The sequence below is a fragment of the Anser cygnoides genome, chromosome 18, assembly GCF_040182565.1.
Source record: "Anser cygnoides isolate HZ-2024a breed goose chromosome 18, Taihu_goose_T2T_genome, whole genome shotgun sequence".
Classification (NCBI taxonomy): Eukaryota; Metazoa; Chordata; class Aves; order Anseriformes; family Anatidae; genus Anser; species Anser cygnoides.
Genome location: NC_089890.1, coordinates 6,306,251 through 6,321,455, shown reverse-complemented (window position 1 = coordinate 6,321,455; position 15,205 = coordinate 6,306,251). Strand labels below are relative to the sequence as shown.

Here is a 15,205-nt window from a genome sequence, read left to right as displayed (position 1 = left end):
GGAGCAGAGAAGCCGGGGGGAGTCCTTGGGGGGGGGGGCCTGGGCCCCCTGCCTGGAGCCACAGGCTCCCCTTTCATCACCGCCGGGTAAAAACTCGATGCGGGGTGTCCCAAAAACGCAGCTTCTGTTCCGGAAACATCCCTTCCTCGATCCGGCCTCGCCCCACGCCGAAGCGGGAGCACCCCCGGGACAGGGGGCTGGGAGAAGCCCCCGGCCCACACGGAGGGGCCCAGAAGCGCCGGGCCCCAAAGCCAGCGGGGCGGCGGGGTCGGGGCGAGCGGGGTCCTGCCGGGGGGGGGGCTGAGGGCACCGGGACCCCGCCGGGTGCCGGGCAGCGAGGGGGTGCCCGAGCTGCGCTGCGGGGGGCCATGGGAGGGTCTTCTCCCATCGGCACCTCCCCAGAGCCCCGGGAGGAGAAGCCGGTGCCCTTCCCGGCTCCCTGCAGAGCGGGCCGGGCATTCCCCGCAGCCTCTGCCGGGCGCTGCCTCCTTCCCCGCCTGCCTCCCTCCGCGGGCAGTCCCCGCATCCCCGCCCGGCCACAGCCTCCTTCCCTCCCCGGGCAGAGCCCGCAGCGCTCCGGGCACTGCCTGCCTCCCTCCCCGGCCTCTGCCAGCCCCCTGCTCGGGCATCCCCAGCCTTCCCCCCCCCCCCGGGGCTCAGCCTCCAGCCCCGGCCGCCTCCCGCGTCTCCCCCCCCCCGGCCCCCGGCAGCCCCAGCCCGGCCGAGCCCGGGCTCCCCCCTTCCCCTTTATCCCCCCCCCATCCCTCCCCGTACCCCCCCCGCAGCCCCCGCCGCCTCCCGGTCCCCGCACCGGGCTCGCCGCATGGCTCCGCCGCCCGCCGGGGCGCCGCCGGCCCGGGCCGCCGCTGCAAGGTAACGGGGGGGGGGCACGGAGGGAATGGGGGGGTGATGATGGGGAGGGGGCAAAGTTGCCGCTGGGAGGAGGGGAGCAGGGTGGGGGGACCCCGTAAAGTTGAGCTGTGGAGCTAAGATGCCCCCCCCCCCCCCCCCCGCCTAGTTGGGTATGGGGGGGTCTGCGCCCCCCCCCCCCCCCCCACCGGGCACCCCTGTGGTCCTACAGCCCCAATATGGGCACCCAGGGGGGCGACCCCAAAGCCCCCCCACTCCCCCCTGCAGGGCTCGGGCTGGGGAGGCGATGCTGGCCCCGCGGGGAGCGGGACGGGGCTGGCTGGGTCCCCCCCCCCCCGGGGGTGGGGGGCAAATTGGGGTGCCCAAGGTCACGGTGCCCCGGGGCCGTGCCCGCAGCCGGGGGTCTCAGCCCGGCCCCGCAGCCCGCGGGGTGCTGCTGAGCTCGGCCTCGCCACGATCCCCCCTCGGCCACCGCCGTGTCCCCAGTGCGCGCCTCAGTTTCCCTCGGTGGCCCCAAACGCCGCTGCTGCCAGCGGGCAGCTCCGGGTGCTTCGGGGGGCAGAGCGGCTTCCTAGGGCCTGCGGGGTGGCTTTCCCCGTGCATGGCTCCCCGTCCGCCAGCCGGGAGGGGGACGGGGCTGTGGGGACCCCCGGCACGGTGGCAGGGCAGCGCTCAGCTCTGCAGCTGGGGCACCCCGCGGCGTCCCGCGGGGCTGGGGCTGCCCGGCTGCGTGCCCCCGGCCCCAGAGGGGAGCTGGGGTCGCTGCTGGGAAGGGGGAAGGGGTGTGGGGATGGGGCTGTCCCCGCAGCGGGGTGGCCTGGCCATGACAGTGCTTTCTGCTGGTGGAGCAAGGCCCTGGTGGGGCTGAACCCCCCCCATCCCCCATCCCAAGGCACGCGGCTTGGGAACGCTCCGGGGCCGGGGCTGGGGCGCACGGGTCCCCAGAGGCACTCAGCACCCGCGGGGTGGTCCCAGCCCTGTGCCATGGCCCCAGCCCCGGGCACAAACCCTCCCCGCTGCCCCTGGGCTGGATCAGGCCCTGCCGAAGGCCCCCAGCCCCAGTGCGAGTGCTGGCCCAGCCGGGCCACTCAGCACCCCGCAGCGGGGACGTCTAGGGCCGGGCTCTCCCCGGGGCAAAGAACCCCATGAGAACGGGGCGGCTGGAGCCCGCTGCTTTCTGGCAGCTCGGGGACCGCTGCCCTGTGCTTTGGGGATGTTTTTCAGGGAAAGCAGACGAGAGCAGCACGAATTGGTAACAGCATCCATGCTTCGGGAGAAAGCACGAGCTGGTTCCTAGGGATGGGGGCCAGAGCAGGACCCATCCCATTGCCCCTGCTGTTTCTATCAAACCCCCATTGCCAGAGGGTGTTCGGGACCCTCAGACCCAGCTCCTGCATCCATGTGCGTGGGTGATTGCCCCCATGCCCCCTCCACGCCCAGCCCTGCCCCAGGCCCCCCTCCAGCCTCGCCACGTGTGCCCGCGGCTTGCGGGCTCGCCCCGTCAGCTGGCTCGGAAATTAGCCTCCATCAAGTTAATTGCCAAACCGCTCAAAGCCTGAAATTAAACATTAAAGCTGTCGCTCGCAGGCACAGAGCGATCCCCCCCCCCCAGCAAGAGGCAGTTCTGGCTGTCCAAGCGGAGGGAAGATGGATTCCCCAGCTCGGGGCGGCACCGGAGCTGCCAGGGACTGTCCCCAGGGGTGCCAGGGGACACGTCCCCTGCTCTGCCAGGCCCGGGGGGACCCTGAGCCGCTGGTCCCTCCCCGGGAGGTTTCCTTGCTGTGGTGCCGAAGGGGCTGCACGTGCCTCCCACGGGCTCCAGGGACTGCTGGGGGCTTTGGAAAGGGCAGGAGCTGAAAGGAAACCTAAAGGAGAAGAGGAGCGGTGGTAAAAATAGGAGCAGGAGACGGCTGGGGTGCAGCGGGAGGGAGGCGATGGGCACAGGCCGGGCTCCAGGCTTCTGCTGCCTTTTAGGAAACCCAAGTGAGACCCTTCCTGGGACAGGGCTTGCCCAAATCCTGGCTCTTCGGGATGGGAGCCTCACAGGGGACCCTTGGCTCTCGCAGTGCCCGTGCTGGGGACGTAGCCCAGCTCCCAGGGGACAGCCATAACCCTTTATCCTGCTCGGAAAAAAAACCCAACCTGCAGCAACACTGGGGTCTGCGGGGCATCCCCGGTACCTGACCGCTTCCCCTTGGCCTTGCAGTGACGGGCTGTCCCGGCGGGGACACGCATCCTGAATGGGGCTGAGGCCCCCTGCGCGGGAATATGCAGCCTCGGCGCCGCGGGGGCAGCACCGGGGCAGCGGCCGGCGCGCGGCGGCATGGTGGCGACCTTCAAGATCGCCGTGCTGGGAGCCCAGGGCGTGGGCAAGAGCGCCATAGTCCGGCAGTTCCTCTACAACGAGTTCAGCGAGGTCTGCGTGCCCACCACGGCCCGTCGCGTCTACCTGCCCGCCGTCGTGATGAACGGCCACGTCCACGACCTGCAGATCATGGACTTCCCCCCCATCAGCGCCTTCCCCGTCAACACGCTGCAGGTAGGGGTGCCAGGGGAGAGCCGAGCACCCCCTGCTCGGGGTTGGCTTCCTAGAAGCCGAGGACGGCGACCTCAGCGCTGCAGGACGGGATAAGGTGGTTGGTTTTGTTGTTGTTTTTTTTTTAATTTATTTTTTATTGCAGCTTTTTCACTTACAATGATTTCCAGCCCTGGAGGGGCTGGATCTCACCCCGTTAGCTTGGCTCTGGCAGTGCCCGTGGCTCCGCTGGGTCTCCTCGTCCATCTGGGTGCTGGGTCCGGGCACTGGGATCCACTCCCATTGCTGTCCTGGGCCGGCAAAGGGCTCAAGGAGCGCAGCCAAAGCCCTTGGGTGAAAGTCCCGGGGGTCCTGGAGAGCCGAAGCACGGTGCACCCATTGCCTGAAGGCCGCTGCTGTTGTGGGTTTGGGGTTTTGCTGTGTATCTCCGAGGTTCCTCTAAGCCTGCTCCTCTTTTCCCTTTGGGAAAGGCCATTTTCCTCTCTATGGGCTCGTGTTTAACCCTGCTGAGCTGGACGAAGCCGGGCTGCCCGTCCCATCCCGGTTCACCCCTGGCCCTGCAGTGGTGCCTGGATTGATCCCAGCAGCACCGACCCCGCCGGCTGCTCCCCAGCTCCGCGGCCGCTGCCACCACCGCTGCCTGTGGGGTTCAGTGGGGGAAAAGGGGATTTTAACCCTCTGCCTCCGCTGGGGCCGGGCTCTCTTGTATTTTTAATCAGCGTAATTACATTGGTCCCGCTCCCCGTGGGGACAGGGTCACGGGGGCTCTGCAGGGCTCCGCGCTTGCCCGAAGCTGCGGGGCAGGAGGTGAAGGGAGCGCTATGGGGGGGGGGGTTAAAAATTAAACGGCGTGTGCAGGGAACGAAAGGTCAGCGAGAGACACGGCCCGAAATAGCAAAGGGTAATTTATTGACATGGCAGACGACGCTCACATACTCAATTAACTCCGTGTCTCGCTGTGCTCAAAGGGAGGCGGGCGGTGGGAACAGATGGAGGCTTCCAGGGCAGAGGCTGCCCAGAGGGGAAGGGGAGGACCACGGCGGGGGGCAGGCAGCGGCCGGGGCTGCTGGAAGCATCGCTGGGCTCCGCTCCTTGCCCACGAGCAGCTTCCCCGTGGAGATGGCCTGGGAGAGGAGCACGGCCCCAGCTCCCCGACGTCCTGCTCCGGCCCCGAGCGTCCCCAGGAATCCAAACGTGGACGTGGGGAAATCATCCCGGCGTCACGGCATCACGGCAGGCTGCGTCCCAGCACCGAGCCTGCTGGCGTAATAGCTGTAATTTATTAATCTCCCAGAGGTATCAGGGCTTGCTCAGAGTAACCCGAGACACCGGCGCTGTACCTGCCCTCCTCCCTCTGGTAACACGGCCGGGAGCATCGTCTCCTCCCCAGGGACCTGAGCAGGGGTCGGGGCGCTCCCAGCTCCCCCCCGTGCTCTGCTCTGGCTGCTGGGGTCTGCACAAGGACCAAACCGCGCGGTGAAACTTTCCTCTCCATGATTTCCTCCGGTCCTAGGTCTCATTTAGCCTTGTTCCCAGAGATCATAAACTCAGAAGGGGATGATTCAGCATGGGCACGGGCTTTGCTCGGGTAGCACTGGTGCCTTTTCTCCTCCATGCGCTTCTCTCCTTTCCAGCTGAACCTCAGGAGGGATCCCCATGGAGCTGCCTGCACGTGCTGTGACCCCATGTCACTGCTGCCTGAGCACAGCCCGAACATAACCCCATGCACACCTCGGGGGGGATGGCTTCATCCCGCAGCGGGGCTGTGCTGGGGATCCACTGGGATCCACAGCGTGGGATCCACTGGGAACCAGGGACAGGCTCCACTGGGGACGCTGTGCTTTGGGGCCGGTTACTGGCGTCCGCAGGAGGCTGGCCTTTGGGGCGAGCTGGCCTGGGCGAGCGAGTGCTGGTGTAGGAAAGGGGCTGAGAGCGGGGTGGATGTTCGCTCCTGTGTCATGCAAAAAGCTCGTGTTGTTCCTGGAAACCCAAGGCTTTTGGAGCATATGCCTTACAGCTCCGAATTTTGGCTGTCCCAGGTCCTGACCTCGCCCTCAGCAGACCCCACTCCTGAGGAGCTGCTGCTCCTCTCCTGTCCCCAGGTCCCCTTCGGCGTCACCTTCCTGCTGCCACCTGCGGTGCTGCCGTGCTGCCGAGCTGCTGGCCTGTGACCCCGCAGCCTCCCCTGCCCCAAACCTGGGATCCACCACTCCTAAACAGCCCAACGAGCAGCTCTGGGGGAGGGGGGGAAAGCTGTTAACACCCAGGCTTTCAGCCCCCTTCACCCAGCTCCAGTCAAGCTGCCCCCAGGTGGCAGTGCATAGTTAGGCTTTAATCCTCGCTCTGGAGAGGAACTGGGGCTGACAAATCTCGTTATCCTTCCTCCGGGTTGATCGGGGGATACGCGATCTTCGGGGGGAGACGCCAAAGAGGGGAGACAGAGGTGTCACAGGGATGGGGGGCAGAGCAGCGATGGGTGCTGTGCTTTGGGGCTGGGGAAATGTGTGGTGAAACGCTCCTGGCCAGGACCCCCACACACCTGCAAAGTGCCGAGGAGCCAGATCCTACAAACGGCTTTCCCCCTACAAACGCGTCCGGCCCCCAGGCAGTGCGGGGCATCCCCCGGGGCACGCCAGGATTGATCCCTCTCTGCACCTTGCAGGAGTGGGCGGACGTGTGTTGCAGGGGGCTCCGGAGCGTCCATGCCTACATCCTGGTCTATGACATCTGTTGCTTTGACAGCTTCGAGTACATCAAAACCATCCGCCAGCAGATCCTGGAAACGAGGTAGGGGCTGTTCGCCGGCGGGGGCATGCCAAGAGCGGGGCGGTATGGAGGTGGGGACGGGATCCTACAACCCCTTACAGGGCCCCTTACATCCCAGTGCAGATATTGCTGGGGAAAGCACCTTGGGGTGACACGGGGCCCCCTTGGTGGTCACGGAGAGGGACAAGGGGACAGGACGGGAGGTGGCATGCAGCTTGGCGTGCCCAGGTACTGGGTGGGGATGGGGCTGGGTTGTGGCTCTATGGCTCTGCCCTCCCTCACCGCCCTCCCGTCCCAGGGTCATCGGCACGTCGGAGACGCCCATCATCATCGTGGGCAACAAGCGGGACCTGCAGCGGGGCCGGGTGATCCCGCGCTGGAACGTCTCCAACCTGGTGAAGAAGACGTGGAAGTGCGGCTACATCGAGTGCTCGGCCAAGTACAACTGGCACATCCTGCTGCTCTTCAGCGAGCTCCTGAAGAGTGTGGGCTGCGCCCGCTGCAAGCACGTCCACACCACCATCCGCTTCCAGGGCGCCCTGCGCAGGAACCGATGCACCATCATGTGAGCCCCCCCGACCCCGACGGACCCCCCCCGGGCCGTGTCCCCGCAGGACCCCCAGCCCTGCCGGGGTGATGCTCCGCTGGGAGCTGCGCCGGAGGCACCCCGGGCGTTGCTTCCCCTGCGGTGACACTTGGGGACACGGCGCGCCCGGCACAGGGCCGGGCAGGGCGATGCGGTGGCCGCTGGCGGGTCGGGTCAGGCTGGGCCAGGTGGGTGGCCGTGCTGCCCGGAGGTGAGGGGTGAGGGAGGACCTCGGCTGGATCCTCGCTTCTCCGCATGAAGGAGCCGCTCGGGGAGAGCCCCGCGGTCCCACCGGCCTCAAACTCCCACATCAGGGCTGATCGCTGCGTCCCTGCGCCGCCCCGGCCCAAGCTGGTCGCCTCCGTGGGCTCTTGCTGCTCTGTGCCCGACCCGGGCAGCCTGGTTCGGTTCCCCTGCCCCAAAAAGTGCTATTCCCACCCCCACCAGCTCCCTTTCCTTAAGCCTCGTCCTCCCCATATGCACCAGCCCCGCAGAGGCTTCGCCCACCCCCGGGTTTGCAGCAAAGCTGCTGCCATCGAACGCTGGGCACAGCTCAGCACCCCGACCCAAAGCTCAGCACCCAGACCCAAAAGGCAGGGGTTCCTGGCTAGGCAGGCGGCGCTTCCAGGTGGATTCAACCCCTGCGGGGGCTTTTCCTAGGGGAAGCTCACATCCATCCATCCATCCATCCGAGACGGAGACGGTGCCCGCACAAAGGCAGCCTCCAAAGCAATAGGGAGCTGGAGTTGCATTTCCACCTTTTTTTCTTAATTCTGTGCACATTCCTAATGGGAAAATGAGCCCCTCTTTATTTTTCTTTCTTTATTTATTTTATTTTTTATAAATTAATCTTTCGGCTTGTTTCCACTCCGGACTGCCAGCTCATCTGCAGTTTGTCCTGGAGCCCGGGAGGCAAAGTGCAGCCCGAGCTCGTAAATGGTGCCGGGTCCGAGGGGCGCAGGGGTCTGGGCTTTGTCGCTGTGTGACACGGGGATGCTGTGAATCAGGCAACACCAAAAGCCCGCTGCCTCTTCCCCACCGACAGGCTCCATTTCCCAGGAGAACTGCTGTTATCCCGGTAACACTCGCTATTCAGAGTCCTTCCCACTGAGCTCTAGCCCACTGCATTCAGCCTGGCCTCGCATCCCGGCCACCCCTCGGTCCCGGCATCCCTGCTCCATCCCTGCCATCAGTCCCCGCTCCATCCCCGCTCCATCCCCACCATCAGTCCCTGCTCCATCCCTGCTGCCCCCAGCAGCTTCTTCAGGAACCAAAACCCCATCCTTGTACCCCAAACAAATAAGGAAAAAACACACAGAAAAGTCGATGGGAGGACGCACAGGGCCAAGGGCTGGGGGAGAGCAGCTCCCATCCTCCATCCCTCACCTTCACGGCAAACCCACCGCGCAGCGCCGCCGGCCCAGACCCATCTCACCAGGATTTATCAGCCCACGTTATCGGTCTCTCGCTAGCTTTACCCCTCCAAATTGTTTGAGAAGGAAACTCCTTGGTAAATGCTACTAATAAAGCATTTATACAGTGCTCCGACGTGCACATGTCAGCGACTAAACCAATACATTGTTTGTTATAACCCTGTAGCCTGCAGTTTATAGCACAATTAGTTACAGGTTTTTATAGCATCTATTTAGTATTTTGGAAAAAAAAATGGTTATAAATATAATTGTTATATTCTATTGTACTTTATAGACAGAAGTTATATGAGTATTAACAACCCTCCCTGCTCCGGCAGCAGTGCCCAGCTCCCGGAGCACTGCGAGGAGAGCGGGATTGGGGCCAGGACCCCCCGGCATAGCGGGGCTGCGGGCCGGGATGGCAGAGGATCAGCACATCCCCTGACCCCTGCAGCACTTGGGATCGAACTGCCTTGCCCCCTGCCCCGTAAACATGCCCTCATCCCGAAGTGTTACTGCTCTCCCACCACCGCCTCGTCCCGCTCTGCGTTGCCTCGCTCGGCTCTAAGTTCGCGCAGAGATAACCTGCTGCCGGGCCGGGGGGAGGCTGAGGATGTCCCCGGCTGTCCCCAGGGGCAGGAGGGTGGAAAAAAATATTGTTTTCTGCCCCGTGTGTGTGTGTGCTGAGCCAGGAGGCGCCGCACAGCCCGAGGTGGGCTCGGTGCAGCCCCGATGAGGATGCTCGCCCTCTCCTCCTCCTGGAGGTGCATCACGGTTTCCTGGACCTGGCTCCCCGTTCCCCCTGTACTTCTCGTTGGAGATTCCCAAGGTGTCTACACCGCCTAAAACACCCCACACCCCTTGACTTGAACTTGAATTAAAATCAGGTCTGTCCCCCTTGTTCTGTACCCGCCTCGCTGCTCCTTGCTTGTGGCGCCGGACCGCTCGCAGCCCCGCCGCGGTGCTGGAAGCCCACTGGGGATGCCGCGTTCCCCCTGGCAGGAGCCTTCCCACCAGCAGGGCTTGCTGCCCACGGGACCAGTCACCGGGGACTTCTCCCTCCCTGCCCGCACAGAAAAGCTGCTGGAAGAGAAGAGGCTTTGGTACAGCTCTTATTGCACAAGCACCGACCGCCGCTGCCGCCCCGTGCCGGTGACCACCCTCGCCTACAACGCACCCTGCGGGACACGTCCTTGCCGGACCAGCCTTAATGCAGGGGGGCTGCTCCAACCCCAGGCCCGCGGGGAAATGCCAGCAGAGCGTCAGGGAAAGCGCGTCACCCTGCCCTGAGCTCACCAGGCTGGTAGGGCTGAGCGTACTGGAAGGCTCGGGCGTCCTTGGCTCCATTGGGCAGATGGGGAAGACTGAGGCACGTGGTGGTGTCCCCAGAAGCAAATGCATCGCGCTGCCTGCGCCAACCTCCCAGGGCTCAGCATCCCGCCCCCACCTTGGGCACTGTGTCTCCCACAAGCATGGGGTGCCCCCAAAACCCAAGGGGCAGGGGGTCAGACCCACGCCTCCTCATCGTCCTCGGTGAGCCACGCGCCGCTGTCAGCCAGCGAGGGCTTGGCTGTGGGGCGTGCACCCCCGGGCTGCGGGCGCCGTGTCGGGGCTGGGGGGCGATGCTGGCCCCGGGCACGGGGCAGGCGCTGCCCCAGCGGGGTGGGGATGCGCGAGGGGCCCTTCCCGGGCCGATGGTCCCGCCGGGGACGCACTTTGGGCCGCAGCTTCAGCTTGTAGATGGAGGGCACACGCTCAGGTTTCTTGAGGCACCGCCGGGGCTTTGGCAGGGTGGCCGCCCTCGTGCCCTGCGGGGCCTGGCCCCCTGCTGCCAGCTCCTCTGTGGTCCCCCCAGCTGGGAGGGTGGTACGCTGCGGGGTGGTCATGGGGGGCTTTTGGGCCACCCAGCTCTCCATCTCCACAGGGCGCAGGGGTTGCCGGCCATGGGAGAGCTCCTCCAGCACCCTGTCGTAGCCCGGTGGCTGTGAGTGTGCCCAGCAGCCCCGGAGCCCTGAGCCCCCCCTGCCATGGCCACAGGTTCCCCCCGGTTCATCCGCCGGCACCCCGGGGCTCTCAGCATCCTTGGCTGGCGGTCTCGTGGCTGGGTGGCACCGCTGGGAACCCTCCCCAGCAGCACAGCCCTTGCACCCGTTTGCAATAGGGGACAGAGAGGTCGGGGGCTGGCAGATGGCTGGGCTGGTTTTGCTGGGGGGTTTAACATTTCTGTCCCCTTTTGGAGCTTGGCTCAAAGAGTTTTGGGGTGATGCTGGATGCCCACGTCCAAAGGCTGCCCTGTTGCCTTCCCGGGGGCTTTTCCTGCTCTGTGATGCACCCCGGGCACCCCGTTCCGGGGAGGAAGAACCGACCTTGACGGGGCTGCGGGCACAGGGCAGGGCAGCAGCAGGGACCCCCGCTTGCTGCAGCCTGACAGCCCCCACGGATGAGCTCCCCCCTTGCCGGGTGCTTTTTGGAGGCGACGGTGCCCGACGCTGGGCACTGGGGGCCTTGCCCCTGCCCTGTGCTGCTGCAGACCGGGGGGTCCCCAGGATGCTCCCAGGTGGCACCTCGCGGACCCCCGCACTGCCCAGCCGGGACGGGGTGGGTGCCCGCTGCGTGGCCCCACGGCCGGGGGAGCTGGGCCGAGCGGGTGACCTCGGCGTTGGGGTCCGTGTCCTGCAAGGAGAGAGAGACAGGAGGGGGGGGGGTCACAGAGCCACCGCGTCCCTCTGCATCCAGGGATGGGACAAAAAGTGCCCCGAAAAGCAGAGGTTTTGGGGTATGAAGCCGCTCTGCACCTCACCTGCCCGAAGGGACCCTCCGGGGCTGCGCTGGCTCCCGGCGAGGGCTGGCACCCGGCGAGGGGGTGGCGGGGCGCAGGGGGCCGGGGCGGTGGCCGTGGGGGGCGCGGGGTCCCCATGCGACGGGGGGCAGCGGGCTCTGCGAGCGGCTGACCAGCAGCGAGGGCTGCCCGCGGCTGGGGGCCGGGGGGGCTTTGCAGAGCTGGACCTCGTGCTGCACCTGCTGGGGGGTCCCGCTCCTGGAATGCTGCTTGTGAGCTGCGGGGGAAGATGGGGCTCAGCCACCAGCACCGCCAGACCCCTCCCCATCAACTTTGCGGACCCCAGCCCCAGGGAACGGCTGCCCGGCCCCCGTGCTGTCAGCCAGGGATGCTCCCCGCAGCCCCCAGCACCTCGCAGAGGGGGTTTGGGCCTCGCAAAGGTCCCTTTCCTTCCCAAAGTCTGCCGTGACCTCTAGCGGCCACCCAGCAAGAGCTATACCCCAAAGCAACGATTTCCCAGCAAAGCGTTGGGGTTAGGGGGCCTCCTGCTCCTGAAAACCCCCAGGAGCCGCAGCAAGCACCCCCAAAAGCAGCAGCAAACCCCCCAGGAGCAGCAGCAAGCACCCCCAAAAGCAGCAGCAAACACCCCAGGAGCAGCAGCAAGCACCCCCAAAAGCAGCAGCAAACGAGCAGCAGCAAGCACCCCATAAGCAGCTCTCCCCTCCCACCAGCGGCTGGCAGGGGCGGGGGGCGCGGGGGCGCGGGCACTCACAGAGCGAGGTGCAGCGGCACGGGTCGTGCTTGTCCAGGTAGTGCTGCAGCGTGTCCCAGCCGCCCCCGACCCGCACCATGACGTGCTCCCGCAGGATCTGCGCGAGGAGCAGCCCGCCGTCAGCCCCGCTTCACCCGGCACCATCGATTTGGGGGGGCGGGGGGGGGGTGTCTCGTCTCCCTCTGATGTCCCTCTGCATGTTTTGTCACCCCAGGGAGGGTCTGGGGGGTGGGAGGCTTTTGGGACGCTCCCTGGTCCACCGGTGGATGCTGAGCCCTTTGGGAAGCCCTTCAGACCCAGGCAGGGGCCGAGCATCAGCCCCAAACAGGGTTCCCATCACCTGTAGGACCTGGCTCCAGCTTGGCCTGGGACAGCAGGTTTTGTCCCTCACCCGCAGACGGTTTCATCCAAGCAAACCCACACCACAGGCCCAAGCTGCCCTATGTTGTGGATAATTGTCAAAAACCCCATGTTGGCCCTATAAGGGGGATGGATTTAGGGAGCTTAACAGGGGGCTGAGGCAGGATTGTTGGTGCCCGTGCCCTGAAAGGACGGCACAAAGCGGGCTCACCCGGACAAAGATGAGGGTGTCGGAGTCGCCCACGCGGTATTTCCCATCCGAGATCTTAATCATGGGGAACTGGACGGGGCAGGTGCAGCGGCTCACCAGGTGCTGGACCTGCGGGCAGCAGGGATGGATCTGCACCAAGGCTCCTGGGGAGGGGGCTGGGGTGGCCCCATACACATCATCCCATCATCCCCATCATCCTCATAACCCCCATCCCCATCATCTCCATCCCCATCATCCTCATCCCTATTATCCCCATCATCCACATCCCTATCATCTCCATCATCCCCATCGTTCCCATCCCCACCAGCCCCCTCCACCATCCCCACCATCCCCACCATCCCCATCCCCACCATCCTCTCCCCGCTGTCTCCACCCCTCCATCCCCACCCCACCCTACCATCTGGTCGAGGTTGTGGAGGTCCCGGGGCTCCCTGGGGGGCCGGGGCAGGGGGGTGTCCGTGGGGGGCAGGTGCAGCTCCTGCCGCAGCTCCTCCTCGATCTCCTCCTCCATCTGCACGAGGGTCGGGGCGCGCATGCCGAAGCGGGCGGCGCGGCGCGCCAGCTCCAGCAGGCACAGCACGAAGTTCTTCTCGTTCTTCCGCAGCACCAGGTCCTCCGTCTCGAACATCAGCACATCTGGGGCAGGGCACGGCTGGGCTCAGCCAGGGCAGGCGCACGAGGGGACGGGGACAAATGGGTTGGGGGGCACAGGCGCAGAGAAAACCCGCCCGAGGGGGTGTTATTTCCCCGAGGACCGGCTCTGCCCGCCTTGCTGTGCCATCCCACAGATGCTAGGAGTGTGGCTGGGTCCAGAAAGGGTTGGCATAAAGTCATGGGGCAGACGTTTCCCCTTGGGCATCTCCATGAGGAGATGCTGCAGCTGTTTTGTGCCATCCCGGAGCCATGCACCAGGGGCTGGGTGTGCTGAGGACATTTCACTCCATGCCCACGGCACTTCGCGGGCACCGCTGCTGGTGGGGACATGGTGACAGCCCCCTGCTCCGAGCCAGGGTGCTCCTGGTCCTTATGGCGGAGATGGTGCCGTGCATGGCAGGGCCGTGCGATGCCATGTGCCCTCCCATTCCCATCCCCATTTTTCCACCCAAGCAAACACATCCACCGCGTGCCAGCACCCTGCAAAGCCACCACCAAGCCTGGAGGAACTTGTGCAAGCCCAGCCTGGGGCAGAAATCCCAGCTCGGGCACTACCCAGCGCTGGGGTGGCACCGGCTTTGGGGACACACGGGAAAACACCGAGGGCGATGCCAGGAGCGGCTGGAGGGGAATTGCACGCCGCATCTCGGGGCTGCTGGAGCCCGAGGCCTTACCTTTAATACCCATCTCCTTCCTGCACCACTGGATGAAGTTGGAGACGTTGTCCCTGGCCTGGAAGGTGCCCGGCTGCGCCGCGAGGTTGCAGGCGACGCCGGCGGCGGGCAGGCGGAGGCGGCGGGCTGCGGCGGGGCAGGCGCGGGCGAACTCTGCGGCCGCGTGGGCGACGTGGTTGGCGTGGGAGCAGAGCACGGCCCCCGTCTCCAGCACCTCCAGGAAGGTGCCTGCCTCGATGTCCAGGTCGTAGAGCTCCTTCAGCCACTCGGCCAGGTCCTCCTTCATGGCGCAGAGGTACTGCTGGCTGGAGCGGTAGGGACGGATGCTCCGCTCCGCGGCGCCCGGCGTCCCCCACATCGTGCCATAAGATCCCAGGCTGGGAGGAGGCAGAGGGAGAAGGGTGATGGGGACACGGGGAGCTGCCCCAGCCACGTCCCCGGCCCACCTCCCCACTCACCCGGTGCCGCTTGTTCTCTGCCACCAGGGCCACCAGGAGGGGGACACCGCTCGTGCCCTCGAGGGCTGCCTGCCTGCGGGGTGCCGGAGCCCTTCTGGGGTCCCAGGGCTGTGCGAGGCAGCCCGGGGAAGGGAAGTGTCCCTCCTGGGCAGTGGGTGTTTTGTTTCCTTCCCAAGTGCTGCTCCCTTCTCCTTGGTGACAAGGGACCGGCTGCAAACACTCCCCGTTAACCCTTCGGCGCCTGCTGCTCCTCCGGGAGCCCCGCTCCTTCTCTGCGCCCCAGAGGTGGATTTGCCCCCTAAAGGTCCCCAGCTTGGGGCAGCAGGGGGTTAGAGAGCAGCTCCTCAGCACCACAAGCCACTCACAGCCCCAAAAGAGGGGGGATTGCCCCCTCCCCCCCCCCCCATACCCACCTGCACTGCAGGTGGAGCGACCCGGGGGCCCCACAAGCCCTATCTTCAGGGCTCGGTGCCACCCAGCCACAGCTTTGTACCCATTTTACAGCCTCAGAGGCTCCCACTGAGACCCCCCCCCCCCCTTGCACGCCCACCCTCCCCATGGTGAGAAGCACTGGTACAGACAGCCCCGAGCATGGCTCCATCCCCCTGTGGGGGCTCAGCCCCATGGGGTGCCCAGAAGGGACCACGAGGCCGATCTCAGTGCAGGTGCAGCGTGAGGACCTCTGGGTATGGCACGGGGACGACGCTCGGACCAGTCCCACCCCACCCTCCCCATGCACACCCTGGGGACTGCAGCACTGGGAGCTGGAAACCCAAATCCCAAGGAAAGGGCTTTGCAAAGCTGTGGGGCTGGGGCAGAAATCCCATGGGAAGAGCTGGTCCTGTCAGTGGCCGGGCTCCTGAACCTTCCCATGGGGTTTCCGTGCGACCGGGACACGCAGCGGGTAGCAGCAGAGCCGCCGCGGCCACCCCGTGCTCTGGGCTTTGGCAGCGAGGTGCGGCCCCGAGCCCCGTGCTTTGCACCGTGTCAGGGCTCAGCCTGCAAAAAGCCTCAGTCCTCTCCCCCAGGCTTCTTTCTGAAAAAGCAAAACGAGCACGAGAGGGGTTTTATTCGCATGTGCGCCGTTGGGGTTTCTTTGCCCTGTGCTCCCTTGCAAGTTCTGTGCT

General features: G+C 65.9%; 2 protein-coding genes across 4 annotated transcripts; one reads left to right on the top strand and one right to left on the bottom strand.

Annotated features, from left to right (window-relative positions):
• Positions 1-354: 354 nt before the first annotated feature.
• On the top strand, positions 355-9,078 carry RASL10B (RAS like family 10 member B). Of its 2 annotated transcripts, none has more exons than XM_066979717.1 (4): positions 355-873; positions 3,077-3,409; positions 6,149-6,193; positions 6,471-9,078. In XM_066979717.1, the coding sequence occupies exons 2-4, from the start codon at positions 3,194-3,196 to the stop codon at positions 6,807-6,809; spliced, it is 600 nt and encodes a 199-aa protein (XP_066835818.1). In that variant the 5' UTR covers positions 355-873; positions 3,077-3,193; the 3' UTR covers positions 6,810-9,078. The 2 variants fall into 2 exon arrangements, with proteins under 2 accessions (XP_066835818.1, XP_066835817.1); XM_066979716.1 differs by having other exon boundaries at positions 384-873; positions 6,069-6,193.
• Positions 9,079-9,429: 351 nt separating this feature from the next.
• Positions 9,430-14,289, bottom strand: GAS2L2 (growth arrest specific 2 like 2). Of its 2 annotated transcripts, XM_048068214.2 has the most exons (7): positions 14,079-14,289; positions 13,621-13,997; positions 12,690-12,928; positions 12,293-12,400; positions 11,722-11,818; positions 10,971-11,226; positions 9,430-10,843 (listed from the first exon to the last, which is right to left on the bottom strand). In XM_048068214.2, exons 2-7 carry the CDS (start codon positions 13,976-13,978, stop codon positions 9,676-9,678), a joined length of 2,226 nt encoding a protein of 741 aa, XP_047924171.2. In that variant the 5' UTR covers positions 13,979-13,997; positions 14,079-14,289; the 3' UTR covers positions 9,430-9,675. The 2 variants fall into 2 exon arrangements, with proteins under 2 accessions (XP_047924171.2, XP_066835809.1); XM_066979708.1 differs by having other exon boundaries at positions 13,621-14,289.
• Positions 14,290-15,205: the final 916 nt, after the last annotated feature.